This window comes from Cloeon dipterum, chromosome 2, assembly GCF_949628265.1.
Source record: "Cloeon dipterum chromosome 2, ieCloDipt1.1, whole genome shotgun sequence".
NCBI classification, from domain to species: domain Eukaryota; kingdom Metazoa; phylum Arthropoda; class Insecta; order Ephemeroptera; family Baetidae; genus Cloeon; species Cloeon dipterum.
The window spans coordinates 24950727-24973850 of NC_088787.1; the positions used below are offsets into that span (position 1 = coordinate 24950727).

The window sequence follows — 23124 nt, forward strand, 5'->3', positions numbered from 1 at the left end:
TATAATCATTAAAACTTACAAATTTCTTAATCAGGCCAAGTTGTGGAAAGCTTTCGCAATTGAATGCAATAAATATATTAAAACAAATTTGAAGATTCAGAAGGCAGAGCGGTGGAACTAAGATTATACAAAAAGGTGCTAATATTCTAGAAACGTTCACGAGAGATGCCTCGGCAACAGCGAGAAACGACCTTAAAGGAGCGCTTTCTTTTTTCGCTCTGCACACGCACATCTGTCAAGTGCCATGCACGCTGTTGGTGGGCAAAAAATGGTCAGGTTGAGAGGAGGGGCACCTTCAGAGGAGAGAACGACTGCCCTAGAAATACGACCTAAGTCAGTCGCTGAGTGGAGACATTCGAAACCATGTCGGTGCCTGCGTTCATTGCTTTTTTGGTGCTCGGCACCGTCAATCTGCAGGTGTTCGCCGCAAAGGACCTTGGTAAGACTTCTCTTCTAAATATTACTCGATTTATTAATTTATAGAGATTTCGTTCAAGCAAAAGCATAATAAATTCGTAAATCACGATAAGCATTTTTTAATTCAAGTTGAGCTGTGCGTGGCACTATTAAACTTAATTGGCACCGTGCGAATTTACCGCTATGTCACGCGAACAGCATTTTAAAACGGGCCGGTCTGTTTGATACTTTTCTCTATACGAAAAGAAGTCATCGACTCTCGTTAAGAAATTCTGTCGCACACGGTGCCAAAACATGCTCACGCACCTATTGAATTCAAATTTATTTATTGTATCCATTATATACAAAACACGCAAAGTTCCTTCATGTAATTTGCGATCATTGTATTTATTGTTCTCCTCTATTCAACACCAAAAATTTTGCAGGTGCATTGTTGCAGCATGGCCAGTGTCCCGAGTGGGGCCAAATTTCTGCTGAATGCTATAAAACCCAGCTGAATGACTTGATCGCCGGAATCGCCCAAGGTAAAGTTTTTGCAGTGAGAATTACTAAGCAAAACTGAGACGTTTCTTTGCTTGGAAACAGGCGTTCCGTCACTGGGCGTCCCTCGTCTGGAGCCTTTTGTCGCTGGTCCTCTCAATGTGACCGTCAAGATCTCTGACGACCAGAGCTTCGCCATGAGTCTCAATCGAATGACCTTCTCTGGCCTCAGCAACAGCAGAGTTTCCTCTCTCAAGTGAGTGCATGATTTTATTTAACTTTTGTGAATAAAATAATTTATCTCTGTGCATAAAGGATCGGCAAGTACGACGATGAGCGCCCTGATGAATTCAGTCCCATTGAGGTGACCGTCGGTTTGTCCAAGCTCAGGATCAAAACTCCCTTCACCACCGAGGGCAAGTTTGTCCTCTACAGAACCACCGGAGGCGGACATCTCACTTTCACTTTTGGTAATTTAGTACCCATGCAGCAGCTATATTTGAATTTGTGTGAATGTAAAATTTTAACAGCAGCAGATGCTTGATTTACCGCTAAGTTTCAAGGTTCAATTTAATAACATATTTTTATTTATCTCGCCTTCTTGTTTAGAAAGTGTGATTAAACTTTTTTCTCTCAGTTGATGTCGCCATGCGCGTCCGCGTCAAGTACAACGTGGTCAACCGTGACGGAGAGCGTTTCGCCGAGGTTCACTCCGCCAACGTTCAGGCCAGCGCTGCCAGGACCAATATCAACGTCGACAGCCTCAAGAACGACAACGAGCTTGCCAGACGTAAGACCAACTTCCAATCTTAAGCAATTTTTAACGACCAGCACTCTCCGTTTCAGAAATGTTCAACACGATTCTGTCCGCGAGCAGCGACCAAATCTTCGAACTGATGTTCCCCTTCATCAACGACGAGTTCTCCAAGCTGTTCTTGAGCGCGGCCCGCAGCACCACCGCCAACCTGCCTCTCTCCAAGGTCTTCAAGCCCTGGCAGGAGCCGCCTTCCACCGCGTGAGTGGACTGATTGCCGTTTATTTAATATTATGTTTAAAGTTATGAGGGATGCGACAAAAAAACAATGAATATCCCGGCTTTAAGTTTATTTGGAAATTTTTGTGTACAATGTAGTATTGCTATAAATGTAGCAGACATGATCCATGACAACAATAAAGGCACATGGTGAACAATCGATACAAAATTTCCAATCCAAATCCGACACCTAATGCTCCTCGTATCATTATCAAAAAATCTTAAAAATGCTTGTTTGTATTGTTGATGATATTATTTGCCAGTGCAAGCCAAAGAATCGAAGAGTACCCACCGTGATCAATAAAGAAAAAACTTGTCGTATCTCCGTGTGCAAGAAAAACGTGAGAGAAAGTCCAAATGTCCAAACAGACTACGCTCAAGTCGGCGGCTTCGACGTTCATCTCTTGCACTCACTCAGTCGTTATGGGCCGCGTTTAGCCCTTGGCGAGGCGCAGCACGTGAAGGATCACCTCGTCGACGGTCTGGTTGTTGAGCAGAGTCTTCACGGCTGAATCGTCGATCACCACAGTGAACAGCAGCTTAGCGTTCTCGCGCAGACGGTCGATCGGCGAGTAGTCCTCGGCCAGCGCAGGCGTGTGTCCGCACCGACGAATCACCGCCTCCAGCAGTTTGTCTACAGTTTCGTCAGGCCAGCCAAACGCGGCCAGGGTTGCCTCATCCACCTGAAACAACATGGGTGATCGCGTTCATGATTTTGCTAACAGACAATAACATTGATAAAATCTGGGAGGGAAAAGGTGAAAATTATGAGATTTTATAATTTAGCAGGGATGAAATAATCTAAGCTGAAAGAGAAAAATTTCTAAAATATGGTTTCAGTAAAATAATTAATGAAGAACCAACAAAGTTCTTAAACACATTTGCGAATAAAAATTTGCAGGTCAGGGAGGAACCAACCTGGGATTCCCTAGTAGGCGAGACCACAACTTATGTAATCGGACGCATGCAAAAGAAAAAATAACGTACCAGGAGGGAGAGCAGTTCTCTGATGGAGTCGGAGAGTGCCTTTTCAGACATCGATCCGCCAGTTTGCGTGGCGCCCATGAGGCCGGCCAGCTGCGTAGTAGTGGCGAGAGCGGCGCCCATCGACAGGCCAGTAGAGGCGGCGGCCTGGGCTGCCTGTGTGGCCAGTAGCTGCTGCTGCAGCTTCTTCTTTTCGGCCTCGGCCAAGATCTCCTCAAGCATGTCTCTGTGCTTAGAGCGCATGTGTCTGTGAATAGCAATAATAATTTATAGTAAAAATGTTTATCAGCATGTGAAGGGGCGTTGGCGCACCTTAGGAGGCAGTCCTGGCGGATGAAAGCCCGGCCGCACTCGTCGCAGGAGCGCGGGGGCTCCTTGGTGTGTGTCAGCAAGTGGATCTTAAGGGAAGACTTCATAGCAAACTGCTTCTCACAGATTGGGCATTTGTGCGCTGGAACATCAAAATTTAAATTAGTAAAATTCACTGAACAGAAAAAAATAATATTAAAAACGTTTCTTCCAGAGTTATTTTAAATTTTTTTACAATTTAATAAAATAATGGGCATTGGAAGTTGGATTGCATGAACCAAGACTCACATTTGACGCCAGAGTGGAGGATGGTGTGTCTGGCGAGATCCTCTTTGCGCACAAACGTCTTGGAGCACTGGTCGCACTCGAACGGCTTGGCTCCCTCATGCACATACTTGGTGTGCATTGAGAGGCGGACGCGTCGGTTGAACGACTTGTTGCAAATTTGGCAGGTGAATCCGTACTCGCCAGTGTGGTGGAAGATGTGGCTGCGCAGCTGGCTCGCCTGGATGAATGACTTGCCGCAGTAGCCGCATGTGTGCGGCTTGACGCCAGTGTGCGTCTTCACGTGTCGGTTCAGAGTCTCCTTAGCAGCAAATTTAGCAAAGCACTGAAAAATATTCATCATTTCGGTCAAGCACGTTCTTTATATTTTTTTAAAGATGTCCCAAATATTTTAAAAATTTGAACTGATAACTCTTAAAATTCAAATTAAAGGGCATATTAAATAAAATTCAAGCTCAAATATAAAATGTAGAGACGCAAAAAGTACCTCTTTGCACTCGTAGGGCCTTTCACCGGTGTGCATGCGTCGGTGCTTCTTCATGGCGCCGCTCGATGGGAAAGTCTTCTCGCAGTACTCGCATGGGTACGGACGCTCGCCAGTATGAATGCGCACGTGGATCTGCAGCAAACTGGTGCCGTGGAACTCTTTGTGGCAATACTCGCAGTTGTACTTCTTCTTGCGCTTAACCTGGCCGGCGTGAGCTCGAAGGTGCTCGCGTAGGTTGTCCTTTCGGCTGAACATGCGGCCGCAAACCTGATAGACAAAATCAACACAAAACATAAATAATAAAATTCTTTATTTACACGAAATGATTTTAAGAAAAAAAAGTTACTTGGTGAAACAGAACTGAAGTAAATTGTGCTGAGTGGAATTTTGCGAATATTCAGGATGATGTCCATGTGATGACAAACTTCAATGCTTTAAATTAAATCAAAATACATATATTATAGCTCATTGTGAGATTGTGAGCTATCCAATTTCAAGTAAGAATTCTACTACTCAAGTCATGAATTTAAGTTCCCACGTTGTTTGGACCACTTAACTTTTATTTATTTACAACAGACTTTGAAGTTACCTGGCATGGGTGGGAAGGTTTGGGCTTCCCATCGCATCCGGTCTGGATGACGTGACGCTCAAGATGGTACTTGCGGCTGAACATCTTGTCGCAGCGATTGCACGTGTACGGCTTGAGACCAGTGTGCGTGTACATATGACGCGCCAGGGTGCCCTTGTCAGGACAGCGAGCGTCGCACTCAGGGCAGCTGTAAGTCTCACCCTCCTGGTGGATCACGCGTCTGTGGCGCTCCAGGCTCGACTTCAGCTTGAACTTTTTTTGGCAGTCGACACACTCAAAGTCACCACCCTAGAATAGAAAACATGTAACGTAATTCACATGCTTTACAGTTTTACCAGGCCTGGAAATAATGAACAAAATTAGAGCGAAAAACTCACCGAGTGGGCCGTTTCTAGATCTTCAAAGCAGCAGTGGCATTTTCCATGAGCTGCTGGGGCGGCGGTCTCGTCAATCAGATTGTTGACTTTGGCCATCATGACGCCCTTCATCTGCTCGCTCAGGGTGATTTCGCCGTCCTCCAGCTCAACGAAATTGCTCCTGGCCTTCTGGATGATCTTGCGTTTGTTCTTCTTAGACGAAAATTCCTCACCAGGCGTCTGGCTGAACTCGTACACATCAAGTGGAGAGTGGTTCTGCTCTGAGGAGGAGCCAGGTTTTGGCTCATTGTCGATCAACTCTTTTAACTTCTTGCTGATTGCTGAAAATGGTTACAATTTTACTCAATATTCCGCAGGAAAAATATTAAGAGTCGACAAAGATTAATTTATTTCAGAAACAAAAAAGGTGTTAAAATCTTACTGGAAAGCCCAGCATTTTTGGCCTTGTTGGGGGTTGTCACGGGGGTTGAAACTTCCTCCTCCTTCTCAACAGTATTTTCATTGTTGACTTCCTTTGTTTTTTTCTTGTTCTGTTAATGTTTTAAGGGGAATTAATAATTTCCCTTTCGTAACTCAAGCTAAAGAGTGACTTACGGCGACTTTAGCCTGCTTAGCTGGCTTTGGCTCGCTTTTGGCGTTCTTAGCAGCATTTTTCTTGGCCGGCTTAGGCGGCGGCGCAGGCTTTTTGGTTTGTTTGGCGTTTTTCACGCCGTTGGTCAGGTCTTCTTTGTTGCGCGTAGACCGCCGAGTCTGCCTTGCAGGACTGGCAACGTCTGCGTTACAGAGTAAAAATGTTTAGAAACCGCCCAGACTGAAAGAAGAGTTATTGACAAGTACCTGCCATTGCGAAATCTCTATCAAAACAAATGAGGTGGTGGAATAAATGAACTGAAACAAATCATAAACGAAACCAACATTAGCTAAATAAAAATATAACACGAGAAAGCTTAAATTATAAAAAATTAATTTTAATGTTTAGAGAAAATAATAGCCATGGGATTTGGTTGTTCAATATTTTCTTGATTGCCTGACCTCACAGTTATGACATTCCAACTTTGAAGTTCTAATTAAAACAAACTGAAAAGTGATCATGAGCTGTTCCCAAATCTAAAAATGGCTGTAGGAAATTCCTAAGATTCTATAGACTTTTCCAACACGTGTAGGAAATATGGAATTTATCCGCATTTCTTCAGTTTAAAAACTACAAACCATGTGGTGTGATCGTGTTCGTGCCTACAAGCAATTCTATGATGCACAATAAGTATTTTCAAAAATTTATGGACTGGACAAATCTACATCAGTCCGACACACATAGCCAACGCGAAACGGCTGTGTGAAAACAATATGAACGCCTGCTGGGTATGCAGCCTGCCGCTGTGGATGCCGACGCATCCTGTAAGTTAGAGGGCCGTGCGTGACCTGTTGCTCGGCCGCTGGCCTACTTTACATTTTTGCCGCGGCCGCCGGTACGACTTCAACAGGCTTCGACCCGACTTTTGCCGCCAAAAATTACCCTCGAAATAAAAATCAGGCGCAAGTAAGGGCTGGGGATCGGCGAAAGCCAGCGCTGGGGGGCTCGGCGGGGGCCCAGCCCGGAAGTGCCAGCGTATGCAACCACCATTACGACAAAATGTAGGCCCCACGCAACACACGGCCGCTTTTTCTCGAGTCGGCGCCCTGATAGCCGGTCGACGACCATGCCGATGGAGGTCAACGGTTGTGAATAATGCTTACCTTTCGAAAGAGGCCCAGTTGGGCCGGCTCACGGCCGATTGGGCCGAAATAAGTTGCGTCGAACCGAAAGCGACGCCCCTGAAAGTCGACTGCGTGCAGCGTCCTTAAGTGTTGTGCGTGCGCAGACGCTCGATGCGCCGTTCTCATTGGCCGATGACTCCCACCGGCCAAGATAACATGAATGTTCAAATTGGGCGCGATGGTAGAAAAACTGGACGTATTTCTACCGGTACTTTCAATGCAAAGCAATCGGTAGGACGGGTTATTACCGCTACGTGAAAGGAATTTTATTTCGTAAATAATTAGTTCAAATATTTTTCAAGAACGTATGCACCTTATTTCGGCTTCCTCTAATAAAAAAACATATCAATATAGATTTCTATGAATTTAATGAATTACCATTTCAAAGTAATTAAGTATTTACTGCAATATATTTCTAAAAATAAAACACGATTTCATCTGGGAGAATTCATCCATTATTTCAAGAAGTAAAGACACAACAGCATCGAATTTGTACATAAACACGCCTGGCATTGTAATAAAATAACTCTTGAGAGCACTCTCCCGCTGGGAACTCCTCAAGTATTTTGCATCATAGTTATTGCATAGTCTTGAAAATGGACTGCACCCTCCTGAACTGTCCAATAAGCTCCTCAACGCACGTCTTAGTGTACAACTGGCTGAGGCATGAGGTTGCTACGTCGATGGCCAGAACAACAACCTCCTTGCGTCTCTGGATGGCCGGCATGTTGGCCGCCTCGCCGAGCAGCTCAGCCGCCGAGCGCATGATGTAATGCTCGTCTCCCGCTGGGCCCCAGGCCCACTCTGGCTGGCGCAGAAGACGTTCGTAGGAGCTCATGACACTTTCCAGTCCGGCCACCTTCACCAGCGACTTGGCCACTGTGCCTGCGGGTGCACCCTCCTGGCAAGCAACAGCCTCCAGCTCCTTGGCAAGCAGCTCCAGCGGGAAAAGGTGGCCTTGTAGCAGCTTGCCCACTGATTCCACCCTCGAAATTAGTGCCTCTAATGGTCGAGTGTTGCAAATCTGCAGAAAAATATAATTTCAGCATTTAATATGGGTCTTTATTTAGAAGATAAAAATTCATTGCTTTAACCTGAAGTTAAAAATCTCAGAATTAAAAAAAACTTCTCTCGTCCTCTTATGGAAATCAAGAGGAGAATTTTGCGAGATGACGCACATTTGTAAAATATTAAAAAAAATCCAGACTCACCAATTGGTGCCAAATGTCATTAACAAGATTAGCATCCTCGTGGTTGGAGCACTGAAGGATGGCAAGCTGGCTCTCCCACAGCTGGAGGGGAACGGCATAAAGTTGGAATAAGTCTGTGATGGAGAGGAGAGTTTTGTTCAGCCGTTCAAGAAGTGCAGGGCTCAGGTTGTGGTCCATCTTTTGCACTTCCTCAAGAACCTAATTTAAATTGTTAAAAATATTTAATTTCTTGATAACGTCTTAAGTTGTCAGTCTCACCTTCAATTGCAGTTTCGCCACATCTAGTTGGTCTTCCAGCTCCTTGCTAAAGAGTCCTGTGGACTGGTTGTAGCCAGCTCCTGAAGAGCGAAGACTAAGCAGCGCCCTGGACAGGCAGTAAATGCGTTCAGACAGCGGCACGAGGGGCTCTGGCGTGACGGCCGCCTTGTGGAGGACGCTGGCGGCCATGGCATGGCGGCCAGTCTTTTCATAAAGTGCCCACAGCAGCTCGGACACTTTCCTTTCGTCGCTTCCCTCAGCTGCAGATCAAAAGTTTGAGCTAAGCGCGAATAAGACAAATTAGCCCTCACCTCTGGATTTAATTTGGAGTCTTTGGAGGAACACTTCCAGTCCTTCAGGCGCGGGATCGTTTCTTTGCAGCAGTTCAGTTTGGATCAATCCTTTGCACAGAAGCCACTCGTAAACGGCTTCGCGCAGCAATGGGTCTGACTGTCGCAGGCAGCTCTGTAGGAGGATTCTTCCGTTGATGTGGCCTTCAGACTGGCTGTACAGCTTGTCCAACGCGTTCACCGCCTCACTGTACGTTTCCATTCTCCGCCGCAGGCATTCCGCGCCCACAGTCTCTTCTGCTGGAAGTTCATTCTGAAAATAAAAAATGCTTTTATATTGGCTTTCCCCTGGATTAAAGATCTTTTTTATAACATAAACACAATTGAACTAATTATAGGAGCTTGTTAACTTAACATCGCCAAATTTACAAGAGGAAAAAATATTTCTTTTTAAAAAAAGCATTTTTGGAAAGGAATATAAAAAAGGGGTAATTTGGTGTTTAAATCTGAAATGTCACTACTTATTGTGAAATAAAAATGAGGTATCACCAACCGTGTAGTGCTTGAGTCCAAAATCATAGGGATCCACAGCTTTGGCACAGGCCGTGCAGACACGCACAATACCATCAAATGATTTGAGTGCAAGCAGTTGTTGACAAACAGCAGAGAGGTCGACGTGCGGTGCGGCCTCTTGCAACAAGCGTAGACTGGTTACAAGCAAGCCATTCTTGGTCGACGGATCCTCCTCCTGCTGAGCCTGCTGCAACAACTGCTTAGCCTTGGCTGAGGCTGCGTCCTCCGAGCGGAACAGTGAGGGACAAGTGGTACGCAGCTTTGCGCTGATCGCGTCGATGGAGGCGTTGTCACCAAGGTAGAGACCAATAAGGCCGACCAGCAGACCGCCGCAAACGTCTTGCCCGCACATCAGCAGCTCCTTGAACGTTGTCTTGGTCAACTGAGTCTGCAGGTCCGCGGACAGTTGCGGTGCGAGGACATGCAGCTGATGCTCACACACAATACGCCAGAGACCAAGCACCTGTAGCATAAAAATCAACAACATAACGTAAGTTCTTTAGAAGTTACTGGAAATTGCCACTGCCACGGCAAAATACATTAAAATATATAAAAATCATTATAACAAAGTCATAAAACATTACCTCAAGAGATTGGAAGACAAGTTGTTTGAGCGCCTCAAGCGACTTTTTCTCTTCATTGTCGGCAAACGTTTCGTTTTGATTGTTGCGCACCATCAAATGGAGGTTGCGGCGGAGGAAGGCGGCCACAGCTTCCAGGTAGGTGCAAACTGCAGCCACCAGCTCAGAATCGCAGTTGCTGGTGAGTACGAGGCGCTTGTTGTCGGTCTGCACCTGCTTGCATGTGGCCATACTCCACAGGGGACGTAAAATTCGCGACACCAAGATGTAGAGGCCTTCGTGCCGAGCAGAAATTCCCATGTTTGATACTGATGCCTGCGTGGGCGCTCTAGGAATACAAAATTGAATAATTTACAAAGAGCAAAATTGACTGCTGTTTATTGTTGAGTTCAATAGTTGCTGCTATCAAATCACTTAATTGGAGCATTGAATGCCAATAAACCAATAAAAAAATATAAAGAACTTGCAGAGAAGATAAATACTAATTCGGACTAAGTCCGAATATATCAAGTAAATTTTTAACAAAAACCTAATTTGAATTTGTATCTCAACCCCTTAAATAAATTATATAAATCAAATAATGCTATTTTTTGTGATTTTATCCATTTTACAGGCTGTGTAACAAAGAGGTCAACTAGACCTACACATTCATTCTGTATCAATAACTGCCTGTGGCAAAAGTCATGTTTCCTGAACCAGTAGGGGAAAGCTACCTGAGAGGCGTGGACACGTTGCTAGGGTTGAACATCAGAGGCGTGGCTGGAGCACTGACAGGAGCCTGTCGCCTTTCAGCACCCATCAACAGGTAAGCTCTCGTAGCGGCCTCCACGACACTGCTGTTAGGGTCGAAACAGGCGAGAACTAGGGCTGTGGCACACGCCTGCTCCTCGCCAAGGAAAGCGAAAAATCCCCTCGTCGCTGGGCTTTCTGGGCCACTGCCCAGCAGAATAGACTTTAACACATCTGAAGGACGCTGCTTGGCCAGGAGTGTGACGCCTTGCTTGCTCAACACTGCATATTTTGTCTGTAAAAATATAAAAATTGTGAAGGATGATCAACAAATTATAAATAGAATGAAAAGAATGCTGAGAAAATGTTTTCAGTGTTTTTTTTTTATCAAAATGAGCAGGAAAGTCAATTTAATTGGGTGATATGATTAAGGATTTTAACCTCACAGGTCTCCGAGCACACATAAAGTTCGCACCTGTAACTCCATATGTTGAGTGACAACGAGGGGCTCGCGAGAAGTGCCAGGGATCGACGGGGGCAGCTCGACAATCTCGTCAACGCTATCGTCCAGCTGCAGACGAGCCTCCGTTTCAGCGAGGTGCGAGGCTGAGGGCAGCAGGTCCCGGCTGAGGCAGGCGATTACGCTGGCCTGCTCCGCCCTCTGCTGCACCATCAGCGATGTGCCCCTGCGGCACAGGGCGCGGCACACGTGCTGCGGCGACGCCTGCGTCGCCCCGGCGGTGTAGCCAGGCGGCATCCGCACGTGCACCAGGTGCAGACCCTGCGGCCGCCCACTTCCGAGCCACTGGCCGCCCGCGGAGGCTGCCACAAGCGATGCGGGAACAAGTGTCGTCAGGTAGAGACGCACGCCCGACGAGGTCACACCCACAACGTGGAAGTGCGACGAGTCGGTCACTTCCAGCGCCTGCAGACTCACCACTGGTTTGAAAACGCTTCCATCCAATGTGCGAACTATGCTGACTGCTTGTTGAACCAAGGTACTCTGTCAAATAAAAGAGCGCTAAGATAAAAAAAATACACACCCCTTGATGGTCTAAAAATCAGAGACGGAGAGAAATTAAGGCCAACACGTTTACATTTTCATTATGAAAAAGTGATACAGATTTAAAATATTTGGGTTTTCGACTATTGGTTTTTCTTGGTATATTTTTTTTTAAGAATTCTTAACTTAACTAAATGGAACTAAATTAAAATTACCTCTGAAAGAGAGGCCAGCAGAGATGCATTTCCAGGCTCAGCTCCGAGTAAATATGCCCTAATGGTGCCTTTAGACGTGAGTGCGTAGAGAAGTCCTCGAGAATCATCGACAGCAATCTGTGTAATACTTTCCTTCTCGGAAAAGTTAACAAAAGACGGCACCAGCAGGGACAGCAGCCCATGGGAATGATTAATCCTTTTGCAGCTTTTGCCGAACCAGCCATCGTTGCCCTTATACACGATTTCGAAGAGGGAGCCCTCATCTCCACCCTGCCAGAGTATACATATTGAGAGTAGAATTTAAATTTGCCACACAATTTGATGTACTTGGAAAATTCTGCCGTCGTTAGTTCCGACAGTGGTCGTGACACAAACGTTATCCAACGGCAACTGGAATACCGAGTCTGGAATGAGGTTGAGGAGCTCCGAGCCAGCTGGCCCAGCGCTGAAAGTCACGCCAAGGATGACCACTTCCAAACAGGTGACCACAACCAGCAGGCGACGAACGTAGGGTTGAAAGACTCCCTGACGTGGTTTCACTAACGCCACACCAGTGATGGTTTCTGTCAAACGGTCGAAGTAGGCAGTGTCAATTCCCTGAGGAGAGAAAAACACAGCATAACATTTAAAAATATGATGAAGCAAAGGTAATACATGCCTGATCGTAAGACCAAAGGTATAAGTCGCTATCGATGGTCATCCAAGCTCTGTGAATTTCTGGGAAGAGGCCTTGTTTGCTGTGGTAGTGAGAAGCTCTGATGTGCTGGCTGATTTCTCGAGGTAAAGGAACTTGTCCTATGCTTACAATCTAAAACAAAACCTTAGAATAGTCCTAAGTGCGACAAAACGAGGAACATACATGTTTTGCATTTGCTCCATGGAGGAAAGAGTCAAACGAAACGTAAGAGTCGATGTCACTGAGTCCACTGGCCGTGTGAAGACAATGCTGGGAGACTTTCGTGGCTTCAAGAAGTGAAGGAAAGGTGCTGTCGGCGGCAAGCATACGCTCAACCGTGTTGCCTGCTGTGGAAAGCAGGTCCTGCGTCACCAGAGGTGCCGACATCATTCCCGTTTGGTTTAAAGACGAAAACATGGTTGGTGTAGACTATGATCTGCAAACAGAACATGAACGTTTGAAATTTGCATCTTTTCGCACCACTGTCAATGAGGGAGGTTGAATGATGACCCAAAGAATCGACTTGCAATGCTACATATTTTCACCTCATTAAAATTCGTACGGTTGCATTTAACTTTTAAGACTTTTATCCAGATTTTGGCGAACGTTTCACTGGTTTCTCTTGGTTTTAGGTTTTAAAAACAGCCAGCACCCAGACTTCTTGTAGGAGAGGCGCGTGTTTTCGATGTGAATCTTGAATGTTTTGCCGGCAACCAATTGAAGTGAGCAGTGTGAACACATTTACACATGGCCGCTACGCCCGAGGAATACCGGTAAAAATTGAAACGCCCGCGAATTTCAAACTAAAAGAATTCTCGATCAGCTATCATGTGGACTGGATAATTATCATAGAACGCATTAAAGACGTGAGAAATAGAAAAAAAGCAACCCCTTTAAGCTTATAAGGAAACCAAATATAGAAATTAAATTTAAAAATTACCTCACTCAATGCAAATCATGAAATTATACGAATATTTTCAACGTAAATCACGTTCTCAACAAGGACAATAATTAATCATAATGCGAGTTTTACTGTCAAGTTGGTCGTTTTGGTTTCCATGACAACATCTTTTGTTGGCTCGAATTCCAGAGCGAAAAGATACCCGCGAAATCTGGTGGAAAGTGGGACGAGTGCGACTGCACGTGCTGATTGCTTCGTGCTGATCTAAGCTCCTCCGCGACTGCAGCTTTCATGAGTGGTGTTGAAGATGGGAGAAGACACAAAATTGGCCAACGCGGTGAAAAAAACGCAAGAGTGCTTGGGGAAATTTGTGAAAAAGCCACCCTTGACAGAAAAACTACTAAAGAAACCACCTTTCCGTTTTCTGCATGATATATTTACGGCTGTAAGGAGTCTTTTTGATTTTTGAAAAATTCTAAAAAAAATCACAAATCCAAATTTGATTAAAAGGTGATAAAACAATACGGACTGATGGATGGATTATTCACCCCCGGAGAGCTCAATTCAGAAAATGTGAAAGAAAAAGAGGCCAAAATTGCTTTTCTTCAGAAAGTCGTCTCAACAATAGGTTTGGACCTTTTTTATTCACTCCGCCAGCGGATTAATTAACAATTTTCCGTATGAAGCTTTAGTGACAGGGGAAAAAATTCAATGTAAGCCGTCAAAAGTAATAGCAGGTCAAGAGCCTGAGAGGACCAATGAACTTTTGCAAGCCATTGCAAAAGCGCTAGAGAAAAAGGTATGGTTCCCAGTTTAAAACAATATAAAAACGCCAAAAATCATATTTTATTGTATTGACGGTAAAAAATACGCAGTTGGAGAGTACTGAAGCAGTCCAAATTGTTCTTGGTAAAGCAGTAAAAAATGGCGGTGAGCCAACAAGCACATCAAAAAAGAAAATAAGGGTCTGTGTTTTCGAAGTTGTAAAAATAAATAAAATATTATTTTAAACTTTTTGGTTCCAGGAAAGTAGTAAAAAGGTTAAAAGTTCTCCAGAAAAAATGAAATTAGAGAAATCCAAGGAAACTATCGCGAAAAAGATTGCTGTAGTAGAACAGCCTGCAAATAATACAATCGAGTAATTATATTTTATTAATCATGGAAATTTTTAAATTACATTCAGTTTAAGTAATTCACCTGCTGTGACAAATGCGCCTGAAGATGCGCTGAATGGTGAGGAATCATCTAAGGCTGATGTTAATATTGAGTTTGCACCATCTGCGCCGGAATTGAGTCCAAAAACAGTGGAGCAAGAAGAACCCAATCAAGTATATTTTTTTTATAAAAATTTAACATTCGTAAAATTCCACTATAGGACGAGCCCGTTGAAATGAAAAATGCAGAGCCTAAAGAAGATGAAGCGGTGAAACTAAATGGAGAACAGCAAAAAGGGTTTGTCCTAGCATGACTAACAATTTTTAGAATTTGATGCACTTCAAATTTTCAGTAGCCCCCAGGAGCCATCAAACTCAAACAGCGGCGCAATTCTGCCGCGACCAGCCACAACGCGGCCAAGTTCAGCAAAACCGCGGCCTATCACAGCTCGGCCAGCAGCACCAAGGTTCAAAGAAAAAACGCAGTCGGCCGAAGAGGTTCTCGTCCAAGCAGAGTACGCTTTCTGATTTTTTTAAGATATATAGCAAATTAAAACGGTTCGAGTAGGAAAGCAGCCAGTCCACAGATACCATTCGTCATAGACGACGACGGTGACGGCGATTTTGTTGTTGAAGAAGCCTTGATAGATCCCAAAGTGGGTTCAAGATATAAGATAATTAAAAAAATGATTTAAATAATTTGTTAAGGCTGAAAACACGGCTGATGCTTGGCAAGTGGCAGCCGCGGTGGAAAGCGCAGACCAGCCGCAAGGACACCTGATCTCGCAAATTTTAGGGACAAAAAAAGAGCTGGAGCCTGCAAAGGAATCTCCACTGGACCAAGTAGAAATAATTTATTCCAGCTCGCTCTCTTATTTGGAGAAAATTGGTTTAAGGAAACCCAATGGAGAGGACATGAGTTAGCGCGGCAAGAAACAAACAAACTGCAGGAAGGGTTGGAGAGCTTGGTCCGCTCAGTCAACCCTCTGGCCAGACTGCTCGACTTTCTCCAAGAGGACATTGAATCGATGCAGTCAGAGCTGGAGAACTGGCAAACTCAGCGAAAAAGCGTCAAAATGCAGATCAGGGCCGAAAAAAGGTAAAAAAGGCGTATCACCTGAGATCTGTTTGAAGTAAATATTATATTTAAGTTTAACTGAGGAGACCTTGGAGCCGCTGAGGGCGCAGTTAATTGAACTGGACAAGAAGCTTGAAAAGCAGGAGCAGTTGAACACGCTTGTTCGGACGCACGTCTTTTTGAATGACGACAAACTGAGAAAACGGTTACAAAGCAGAACAGACACTTAGCACCTTTCAAAAATTGTCGATATTTGGGACCGCTGTAAATTACTAAGTGATACTATTGAACAGATTAATAAATAAAATACTCATTGACATAGCCACTTTCCTAATTGAAGAAATCTGAAACCATTATTCAAGCAGTTAAGATCCAAAATACTTGATGAAAGGAAAAGACTATAAAATAAAATAGAGGATTAGTTAAATTAGTGAATTGAATGGAGAGCAATTCAAATATACAAATCACTGCTGGTATTGTTTTTACATTTAATATCACCTTTATTGTCTGCCAACATCTATTTTTGCTAGATTTTAATCCGAGCGCTGTTACTTTGTTTACAAATCAAGGCCGGAGGTGCATTTCAACCGATTGAGTCATCAAACAAGCTTAATTCTGACTATAATCATCAAAATATAAATTATGTCACGGTCGTGAATATGTTGGTTTTCTTTCAACAAAATTACTAGGAAATGGTCTAACGCATCCATAATTTACGGGAGGATAGTCTCAAAACTGATTTGAAAAACATTTTTGTATCAGTGGTCGTATTATGATAGAAATAATCGAGTTTCCCCATCCCTGTATGTGCAGTGTTAGATTAGTCATTCATAAAATTCTGGACTAAACGTGACATGATTATATAGGTTTACTTCCAGTCCAACAATAACAATTCAACACAGAGAATCCCGAGATAAACCACCAAGTTCCATGCGTTTTAATCGATGCGTAGTTAATTAATTACAATTCAGCCTTGGGAAGTTAAATTTTCCAAATTAACTCACTGCTATCAGATATTCAGGGTTTATTAGTCATGACAGGCCATTTTCAGTGACGCCTGAGTGATATGTGAAACAGGTGATGTGTTAAAAAGAACCCCTGTCAAACATTTTTCCTTCTTAAAAATTATTTCAGGGACTTGCGGTAACATAAGAAATGTGCAATGATGAAAAGGCACTTGCATTAGCCTCTGCAACTAACACAACTACACTGTTTGACAATATGTTTGTTATATGCATACGTTTGTAATTTTCATTTAACATATTCTTTCATATTTCGGTACTTAACTATTGCCATCCGACTTAAAATACAATTTTGTACGCGCTGGACTTCTAGAGTGAAAAAATAGTGGGGGATGAATCAGGGTAACAAATATTTGAGTGAGTTAAATGAGCCCGCATTTTAACCAACCACACGCAAAAAAATATTTTTTTGCTAACAACTGGGTCTTCGGAGGGAACTATTATTTGTTATAATCATCAAAGTTAAATAAGCTGCGAAGAGGGCCACATTGAATTATATTTAGTTATCTTTAATAAGTATTCCACTTTGTGACTTTAGAAAAAATATAACCAAAAATTAACAAGAAACAAAACATCTTATCAAACTGGTAGAACGTTGGATAATTCAGGGGACCAATATAAGGGGAATTTAACAAATACCTAAGCTTTAACTGCGGTATGATCAGTCTGGCAGCATCACAATTCAAATATGGCGTCCTGACTCTGCTCGAGTTTTTTCAATGAGTTCATCAGTTGGGGGTCTGTCTCACTTGATTGTGGCCGAAGCCGAGACACACACGGACGCCGACGAGAGCGACTCACACTGTCCACTTCCTCTTCCATGTAAAAACTTTAACAAAAAGTATATAATTTTCACTTAAATTTAAACAACTATGAATTAAATAACACTGCATTTAAATATCATATTAAATGGATTGTTTTTAGATTTAAATATTTGCCTCTAACTTGAGTTTTAAATGAATTTCAACTGACTTTTCATTGGCTGAATAAAAGAATAATTAAAAGAGCCTACTTAAATAAAGTGCTTTTCAAATAGATTTTGATTTCAATAATGAAGAAAACAGAGGACTGTCCTCCGTTAGAAATACTGAGCACTGATAGGCATGAGAACTGACAACTTAAAAAAAAACATCTCTAACTTCAAGTGTAAGAGGTTCAATAAAAATGCTGACCGAACTGATAACTACTTTCAATCAGGTCAAAAGGTAGACAAACTCACTTGCTCCTTGCATTGAACTTGTTGACTTGGCTTTTAGTGTGAGCAATGGAAGAGTCAATTTTGCCCAGGAACTCAGTTGGACTTGGGTCGGACGGGTCGGCAAGCAAACGCACTGAAGGCCGACGCGCCTCCTGCAAAATGGCACTGGGCCGTTCCTCAGGACTGCTGCTGTCACTCGAATTGCCACTGTCGGCCGACGAAAGCGTGCTGAGACCTGAAGAAGAGGCTAAAGCCGAATCAGCTGCCACTGGAATACGCAGCGTGCTACGCAAAAATAAACTGTCGCCAGTCCACAAACGGTTCACCCTACGAATCTGCTCCATCTGCAACATTTGTTCAGAAGCGCGTTTGAAATTTTCCTTCGTAAAACAACGTCTTGCTTTACGCCAGCCGTGTGTGCGAGTGACAAAGAAAGCAGCAGTGAGTTTCACAACAGAGATATATGTACGAAGCATCAGGGGGGCTCCCTTTCCACTTGCTGGCGACGTTGATAACACTTAACGTCGTGCTAATTGAAAACAGTGTGATCTGCATTTCTAAAATCCTCCCTGCTATTTCTCTCACTCACAATCGGTCGGCGGGTGGGTGTATTTGAAAAAGGCTTGCACGCACCGTGGTGCCATATTTGAGGGCTAGACCCTGCAGGGTGTCGTTCTCGTCGATATCGTGCAAAATAGTTCGCATCAGCGTCTCTGGCGATCTGGATTCGTAGTTGCTGGTGCTTCCGTAGCGCTTGAACGACCGATTCAGGTTGGCGAAACACTGGCGCTCCTCAGGACCGCCGTCTGCCATGCTAACCAGGGAGTCACTCTGCAGCATCGTCAGGGCTCGTTCGGTGGCAGCATTCCATCCAATTTTATCTGCGACTGCTCTTCCGACTGTGCTGGCGACGCAGTTCACTCCACATTGCCTGTAAACAATTGGCTTTGAATAAATAATCAAACATCAAATTCCAGCCTTTCCAGCAAATTCTTCCCTACCTCCTATAGTTACCCAATGGACATAAAAAGGCTTGTTTGATCGGAACGAAATGGTGCAACCGATCTTTAAAATGTTATGTAAACATGGATGTTTGTTGTAATAATTGGGACATAGTCCATATGACACACCAAAACAATGGAAAAGTGTGAAACGAACCGTATTACGTAGATTTCTTGCAAGCAGCTCGTGCGTCCTATAGTAAGTTGACAGTTTAAGGAATTAAGACGTCAGTTTCTGTGCGGTTCAGATAAAATTGCGAAATATTCGTCCGTTTAAGTAGCAAATTAGGGGAGAAAACGATTGTGTGGCTCCACGAAAATATGGATCTAGTACTTTTGACTGAGCTTTGATCAAGAGAAGAGAAGGGGATGGTGAGTGTACCGAGTGGAGAGTAAACAGGGGAGTAGAAGACGAATGTGAAGTTGGCCGCTCGAGTTAGCCGCTCGCGAGAAGATAGCCGCTTTTTCAGCAATGCTGCCAACCTAAAATTTCTAAAACAAAAAGAGGGTCGTACGCATAAATTTAAGGGATGGGGGTGAATCGGATACTGCCCAAGTGAAGTAAAATGCAACTCTTATTCGTAAAATAAAAATTTGAGCAAAAGAAAAGGGTGCAAATTAAGGGCTTAAAATTCAAGGGGTGGTTCCTGAAGGGAGTTCGATCTCCAAACCCTTTTTAATTTATTTAAACCGATAAAAGCAATATTTCCTGCGAGTTTGAATAATTTTCACCGTTCCTAACTCGAGAAAATTAATTAAAACTCCGGAAAAAAGTCAATTTTGAGGGTTAAAAATTCGAGGGGTGGCTCCTGAAGGGAGTTCGATCTCGAAACCCTTTTTAATTTATTTAAACCGATAAAAGCAATATTTCCTGCGAGTTTGAATAATTTTCACCGTTCCTAACTCGAGAAAATTAATTAAAACTCCGGAAAAGGGTCAATTTTGAGGGTTAAAAATTCGAGGGGTGGCTCCTGAAGGGAGTTCGATCTCGAAACCCTTTTTAATTTATTTAAACCCATAAAAGCAATATTTCCTGAGAGTTTGAATAATTTTCAACGTTCCTAACTCGAGAAAATTAATTAAAACTCCGGAAAAAAGTCAATTTTGAGGGTTAAAAATTCAAAGAGTGTCTCTTGAAGGGAGTTCGATCTCATAACCCTTTTTAATTTATTTAAACCAATAAAAGCAATATTTCCTGCGAGTTTGATCCAATTTCACCGTTCCTAACTTGAGAAAATTAATTAAAACTCCGGAAAAAAGTCAATTTTGAGGGTTAAAAATTCGAGGAGTGTCTCCTGAAGGGAGTTCGATCTCCAAACCCTTTTTAATTTATTTAAACCGATAAAAGCAATATTTCCTGCGAGTTTGAATGAATTTCACCGTTCCTAACTCGAGAAAATTAATTAAAACTCCGGAAAAGGGTCAATTTTGAGGGTAAAAATTCGAGGGGTGGCTCCTGAAGGGAGTTCGATCTCGAAACACTTTTTAATTTATTTAAACCCATAAAAGCAATATTTCCTGAGAGTTTGAATAATTTTCACCGTTCCTAACTCGAGAAAATTAATTAAAACTCCGGAAAAAAGTCAATTTTGAGGGTTAAAAATTCAAAGAGTGTCTCTTGAAGGGAGTTCGATCTCATAACCCTTTTTAATTTATTTAAACCAATAAAAGCAATATTTCCTGCGAGTTTGATCCAATTTCACCGTTCCTAACTTGAGAAAATTAATTAAAACTCCGGAAAAAAGTCAATTTTGAGGGTTAAAAATTCGAGGAGTGTCTCCTGAAGGGAGTTCGATCTCCAAACCCTTTTTAATTTATTTAAACCGATAACAGCAATATTTCCTGCGAATTTGAATAATTTTCACCGTTCCTAACTCGAGAAAATTAATTAAAACTCCGGAAAAGGGTCAATTTTGAGGGTTAAAAATTCGAGGGGTTGCTCCTGAAGGGAGTTCGATCTCCAAACCCTTTTTAATTAATTTAAACCAATAAAAGCAATATTTCCTGCGAGTTTGAATGAATTTCACCGTTCCTAACTTGAGAAAATTAATTAAAACTCCGGAAAAAAGTCAATTTTGAGGGTTAAAAATTCGAGGAGTGTCTCCTGAAGGGAGTTCGATCTCCAAACCCTTTTTAATTTATTTAAACCGATAAAAGCAATATTTCCTGCGAGTTTGAATGAATTTCACCGTTCCTAACTCGAGAAAATTAATTAAAACTCCGGAAAAGGGTCAATTTTGAGGGTAAAAATTCGAGGGGTGGCTCCTGAAGGGAGTTCGATCTCGAAACACTTTTTAATTTATTTAAACCCATAAAAGCAATATTTCCTGAGAGTTTGAATAATTTTCACCGTTCCTAACTCGAGAAAATTAATTAAAACTCCGGAAAAAAGTCAATTTTGAGGGTTAAAAATTCGAGGAGTGTCTCCTGAAGGGAGTTCGATCTCCAAACCCTTGCCACTTCCTTTAGACTAATAAATGCAATATTTCTTGCGAGTTTGAATGAATTTCACCGTTCCTAACTCGAGAAAATTAATTAAAACTCCGAAAAAGGGTCAATTTTGAGGGTAAAAATTCGAGGGGTTGCTCCTGAAGGGAGTTCGATCTCCAAACCCTTTTTAATTAATTTAAACCAATAAAAGCAATATTTCCTGCGAGTTTGATCCAATTTCACCGTTCCTAACTCGAGAAAATTAATTAAAACTCCGGAAAAAAGTCAATTTTGAGGGTTAAAAATTCGAGGAGTGTCTCCTGAAGGGAGTTCGATCTCCAAACCCTTGCCACTTCCTTCAGACTAATAAATGCAATATTTCCTGCGAGTTTGAATAATTTTCACCGTTCCTAACTCGAGAAAATTAATTAAAACTCCGGAAAAGGGTCAATTTTGAGGGTAAAAATTCGAGGGGTTGCTCCTGAAGGGAGTTCGATCTCCAAACCCTTTTTAATTAATTTAAACCGATAAAAGCAATATTTCCTGCGAGTTTGATCCAATTTCACCGTTCCTAACTCGAGAAAATTAATTAAAACTCCGGAAAAAAGTCAATTTTGAGGGTTAAAAATTCGAGGAGTGTCTCCTGAAGGGAGTTCGATCTCCAAACCCTTGCCACTTCCTTTAGACTAATAAATGCTATATTTCCTGCGAATTTGAATAATTTTCACCGTTCCTAACTCGAGAAAATTAATTAAAACTCCGGAAAAGGGTCAATTTTGAGGGTAAAAATTCGAGGGGTTGCTCCTGAAGGGAGTTCGATCTCCAAACCCTTTTTAATTAATTTAAACCAATAAAAGCAATATTTCCTGCGAGTTTGAATGAATTTCACCGTTCCTAACTAGAGAAAATTAATTAAAACTCCGGAAAAAAGTCAATTTTGAGGGTTAAAAATTCGAGGAGTGTCTCCTGAAGGGAGTTCGATCTCCAAACCCTTGCCACTTCCTTTAGACTAATAAATGCAATATTTCTTGCGAGTTTGAATGAATTTCACCGTTCCTAACTCGAGAAAATTAATTAAAACTCCGAAAAAGGGTCAATTTTGAGGGTAAAAATTCGAGGGGTTGCTCCTGAAGGGAGTTCGATCTCCAAACCCTTTTTAATTAATTTAAACCAATAAAAGCAATATTTCCTGCGAGTTTGAATGAATTTCACCGTTCCTAACTCGAGAAAATTAATTAAAACTCCGGAAAAAAGTCAATTTTGAGGGTTAAAAATTCGAGGAGTGTCTCCTGAAGGGAGTTCGATCTCCAAACCCTTGCCACTTCCTTTAGACTAATAAATGCAATATTTCTTGCGAGTTTGAATGAATTTCACCGTTCCTAACTCGAGAAAATTAATTAAAACTCCGAAAAAGGGTCAATTTTGAGGGTAAAAATTCGAGGGGTTGCTCCTGAAGGGAGTTCGATCTCCAAACCCTTTTTAATTAATTTAAACCAATAAAAGCAATATTTCCTGCGAGTTTGAATGAATTTCACCGTTCCTAACTCGAGAAAATTAATTAAAAATCCGGAAAAAAGTCAATTTTGAGGGTTAAAAATTCGAGGAGTGTCTCCTGAAGGGAGTTCGATCTCCAAACCCTTGCCACTTCCTTTAGACTAATAAATGCAATATTTCCTGCGAGTTTGAATAATTTTCACCGTTCCTAACTCGAGAAAATTAATTAAAACTCCGGAAAAGGGTCAATTTTGAGGGTAAAAATTCGAGGGGTTGCTCCTGAAGGGAGTTCGATCTCCAAACCCTTTTTAATTAATTTAAACCAATAAAAGCAATATTTCCTGCGAGTTTGAATGAATTTCACCGTTCCTAACTAGAGAAAATTAATTAAAACTCCGGAAAAAAGTCAATTTTGAGGGTTAAAAATTCGAGGAGTGTCTCCTGAAGGGAGTTCGATCTCCAAACCCTTGCCACTTCCTTTAGACTAATAAATGCAATATTTCTTGCGAGTTTGAATGAATTTCACCGTTCCTAACTCGAGAAAATTAATTAAAACTCCGAAAAAGGGTCAATTTTGAGGGTAAAAATTCGAGG

At 42.4% G+C, this 23124-nt stretch overlaps 5 protein-coding genes across 9 annotated transcripts; 2 read left to right on the plus strand and 3 right to left on the minus strand.

Annotated features, from left to right (window-relative positions):
• The first annotated feature begins 282 nt into the window (after nucleotides 1-282).
• LOC135935609 (uncharacterized) lies at nucleotides 283-2090 on the plus strand. Its single transcript, XM_065478072.1, has 6 exons — nucleotides 283-439; nucleotides 843-941; nucleotides 1003-1153; nucleotides 1213-1367; nucleotides 1535-1687; nucleotides 1744-2090. The coding sequence occupies exons 1-6, from the start codon at nucleotides 364-366 to the stop codon at nucleotides 1914-1916; spliced, it is 807 nt and encodes a 268-aa protein (XP_065334144.1). The 5' UTR covers nucleotides 283-363; the 3' UTR covers nucleotides 1917-2090.
• Nucleotides 1987-6852, minus strand: su(Hw) (suppressor of Hairy wing). The gene is made up of 11 exons (XM_065478070.1): nucleotides 6696-6852; nucleotides 5799-5849; nucleotides 5556-5734; nucleotides 5383-5491; nucleotides 4962-5281; nucleotides 4585-4872; nucleotides 3996-4262; nucleotides 3512-3833; nucleotides 3227-3365; nucleotides 2918-3161; nucleotides 1987-2613 (listed from the first exon to the last, which is right to left on the minus strand). Exons 2-11 carry the CDS (start codon nucleotides 5803-5805, stop codon nucleotides 2365-2367), a joined length of 2124 nt encoding a protein of 707 aa, XP_065334142.1. The 5' UTR covers nucleotides 5806-5849; nucleotides 6696-6852; the 3' UTR covers nucleotides 1987-2364.
• Nucleotides 6853-7148: 296 nt separating this feature from the next.
• Nucleotides 7149-13216, minus strand: Nup154 (nuclear pore complex protein Nup154). Of its 2 annotated transcripts, none has more exons than XM_065479472.1 (13): nucleotides 13193-13216; nucleotides 12436-12688; nucleotides 12235-12384; nucleotides 11904-12173; nucleotides 11577-11846; nucleotides 10834-11361; nucleotides 10343-10653; nucleotides 9633-9957; nucleotides 9029-9511; nucleotides 8497-8788; nucleotides 8186-8445; nucleotides 7928-8125; nucleotides 7149-7740 (listed from the first exon to the last, which is right to left on the minus strand). In XM_065479472.1, the coding sequence occupies exons 2-13, from the start codon at nucleotides 12667-12669 to the stop codon at nucleotides 7294-7296; spliced, it is 3768 nt and encodes a 1255-aa protein (XP_065335544.1). In that variant the 5' UTR covers nucleotides 12670-12688; nucleotides 13193-13216; the 3' UTR covers nucleotides 7149-7293. The 2 variants fall into 2 exon arrangements, with proteins under 2 accessions (XP_065335544.1, XP_065335543.1); XM_065479471.1 differs by lacking the exon at nucleotides 13193-13216 and adding an exon at nucleotides 12798-12986.
• Nucleotides 13217-13313: 97 nt separating this feature from the next.
• Nucleotides 13314-15718, plus strand: IFT54 (intraflagellar transport 54). 3 transcript variants are annotated; one of them, XM_065479478.1, is made up of 12 exons: nucleotides 13314-13598; nucleotides 13664-13781; nucleotides 13840-13952; nucleotides 14029-14118; nucleotides 14179-14291; nucleotides 14337-14481; nucleotides 14529-14605; nucleotides 14664-14822; nucleotides 14876-14963; nucleotides 15016-15150; nucleotides 15204-15406; nucleotides 15459-15718. In XM_065479478.1, the coding sequence occupies exons 1-12, from the start codon at nucleotides 13461-13463 to the stop codon at nucleotides 15613-15615; spliced, it is 1536 nt and encodes a 511-aa protein (XP_065335550.1). In that variant the 5' UTR covers nucleotides 13314-13460; the 3' UTR covers nucleotides 15616-15718. The 3 variants fall into 3 exon arrangements, with proteins under 3 accessions (XP_065335550.1, XP_065335549.1, XP_065335551.1); XM_065479477.1 differs by having other exon boundaries at nucleotides 13315-13598; nucleotides 14661-14822; XM_065479479.1 differs by having other exon boundaries at nucleotides 13316-13598; nucleotides 14343-14481; nucleotides 14661-14822.
• Nucleotides 15719-16638: 920 nt separating this feature from the next.
• On the minus strand, nucleotides 16639-18927 carry red (LysM peptidoglycan-binding domain-containing protein red). Of its 2 annotated transcripts, XM_065479484.1 has the most exons (4): nucleotides 18764-18927; nucleotides 18239-18536; nucleotides 17627-17949; nucleotides 16639-17236 (listed from the first exon to the last, which is right to left on the minus strand). In XM_065479484.1, the coding sequence occupies exons 2-4, from the start codon at nucleotides 18443-18445 to the stop codon at nucleotides 17083-17085; spliced, it is 684 nt and encodes a 227-aa protein (XP_065335556.1). In that variant the 5' UTR covers nucleotides 18446-18536; nucleotides 18764-18927; the 3' UTR covers nucleotides 16639-17082. The 2 variants fall into 2 exon arrangements, with proteins under 2 accessions (XP_065335556.1, XP_065335557.1); XM_065479485.1 differs by lacking the exon at nucleotides 18764-18927 and having other exon boundaries at nucleotides 18239-18555.
• Between the last annotated feature and the right edge of the window lie 4197 nt (nucleotides 18928-23124).

What these genes read in the sequence shown, in the direction of transcription:
- red (XM_065479484.1), bottom strand. Translation starts at nt 18,445, where the DNA reads ATGCTGCAGAGTGACTCCCTGGTTAGCATGGCAGACGGCGGTCCTGAG. An exon ending in CCCTCAAATATGGCACCACG is followed by an intron (nt 17,950 to 18,238) that starts GTGCGTGCAAGC and finishes CAAATGTTGCAG; the next exon opens with ATGGAGCAGATTCGTAGGGT. An exon ending in AAGTTCAATGCAAGGAGCAA is followed by an intron (nt 17,237 to 17,626) that starts GTGAGTTTGTCT and finishes TTTTTGTTAAAG; the next exon opens with TTTTTACATGGAAGAGGAAG.
- Nup154 (XM_065479472.1), bottom strand. Translation starts at nt 12,669, where the DNA reads ATGTTTTCGTCTTTAAACCAAACGGGAATGATGTCGGCACCTCTGGTG. An exon ending in ACTCCAAATTAAATCCAGAG is followed by an intron (nt 8,446 to 8,496) that starts GTGAGGGCTAAT and finishes TTTGATCTGCAG; the next exon opens with CTGAGGGAAGCGACGAAAGG. An exon ending in TGGCGAAACTGCAATTGAAG is followed by an intron (nt 8,126 to 8,185) that starts GTGAGACTGACA and finishes AATTTAAATTAG; the next exon opens with GTTCTTGAGGAAGTGCAAAA.
- LOC135935609 (XM_065478072.1), top strand. Translation starts at nt 364, where the DNA reads ATGTCGGTGCCTGCGTTCATTGCTTTTTTGGTGCTCGGCACCGTCAAT. An exon ending in GTTCGCCGCAAAGGACCTTG is followed by an intron (nt 440 to 842) that starts GTAAGACTTCTC and finishes AAAATTTTGCAG; the next exon opens with GTGCATTGTTGCAGCATGGC. An exon ending in ACATCTCACTTTCACTTTTG is followed by an intron (nt 1,368 to 1,534) that starts GTAATTTAGTAC and finishes TTTTTCTCTCAG; the next exon opens with TTGATGTCGCCATGCGCGTC.
- IFT54 (XM_065479477.1), top strand. Translation starts at nt 13,461, where the DNA reads ATGGGAGAAGACACAAAATTGGCCAACGCGGTGAAAAAAACGCAAGAG. An exon ending in CCTGCAAATAATACAATCGA is followed by an intron (nt 14,292 to 14,336) that starts GTAATTATATTT and finishes AATTACATTCAG; the next exon opens with TTTAAGTAATTCACCTGCTG. An exon ending in AGCAAGAAGAACCCAATCAA is followed by an intron (nt 14,482 to 14,528) that starts GTATATTTTTTT and finishes ATTCCACTATAG; the next exon opens with GACGAGCCCGTTGAAATGAA.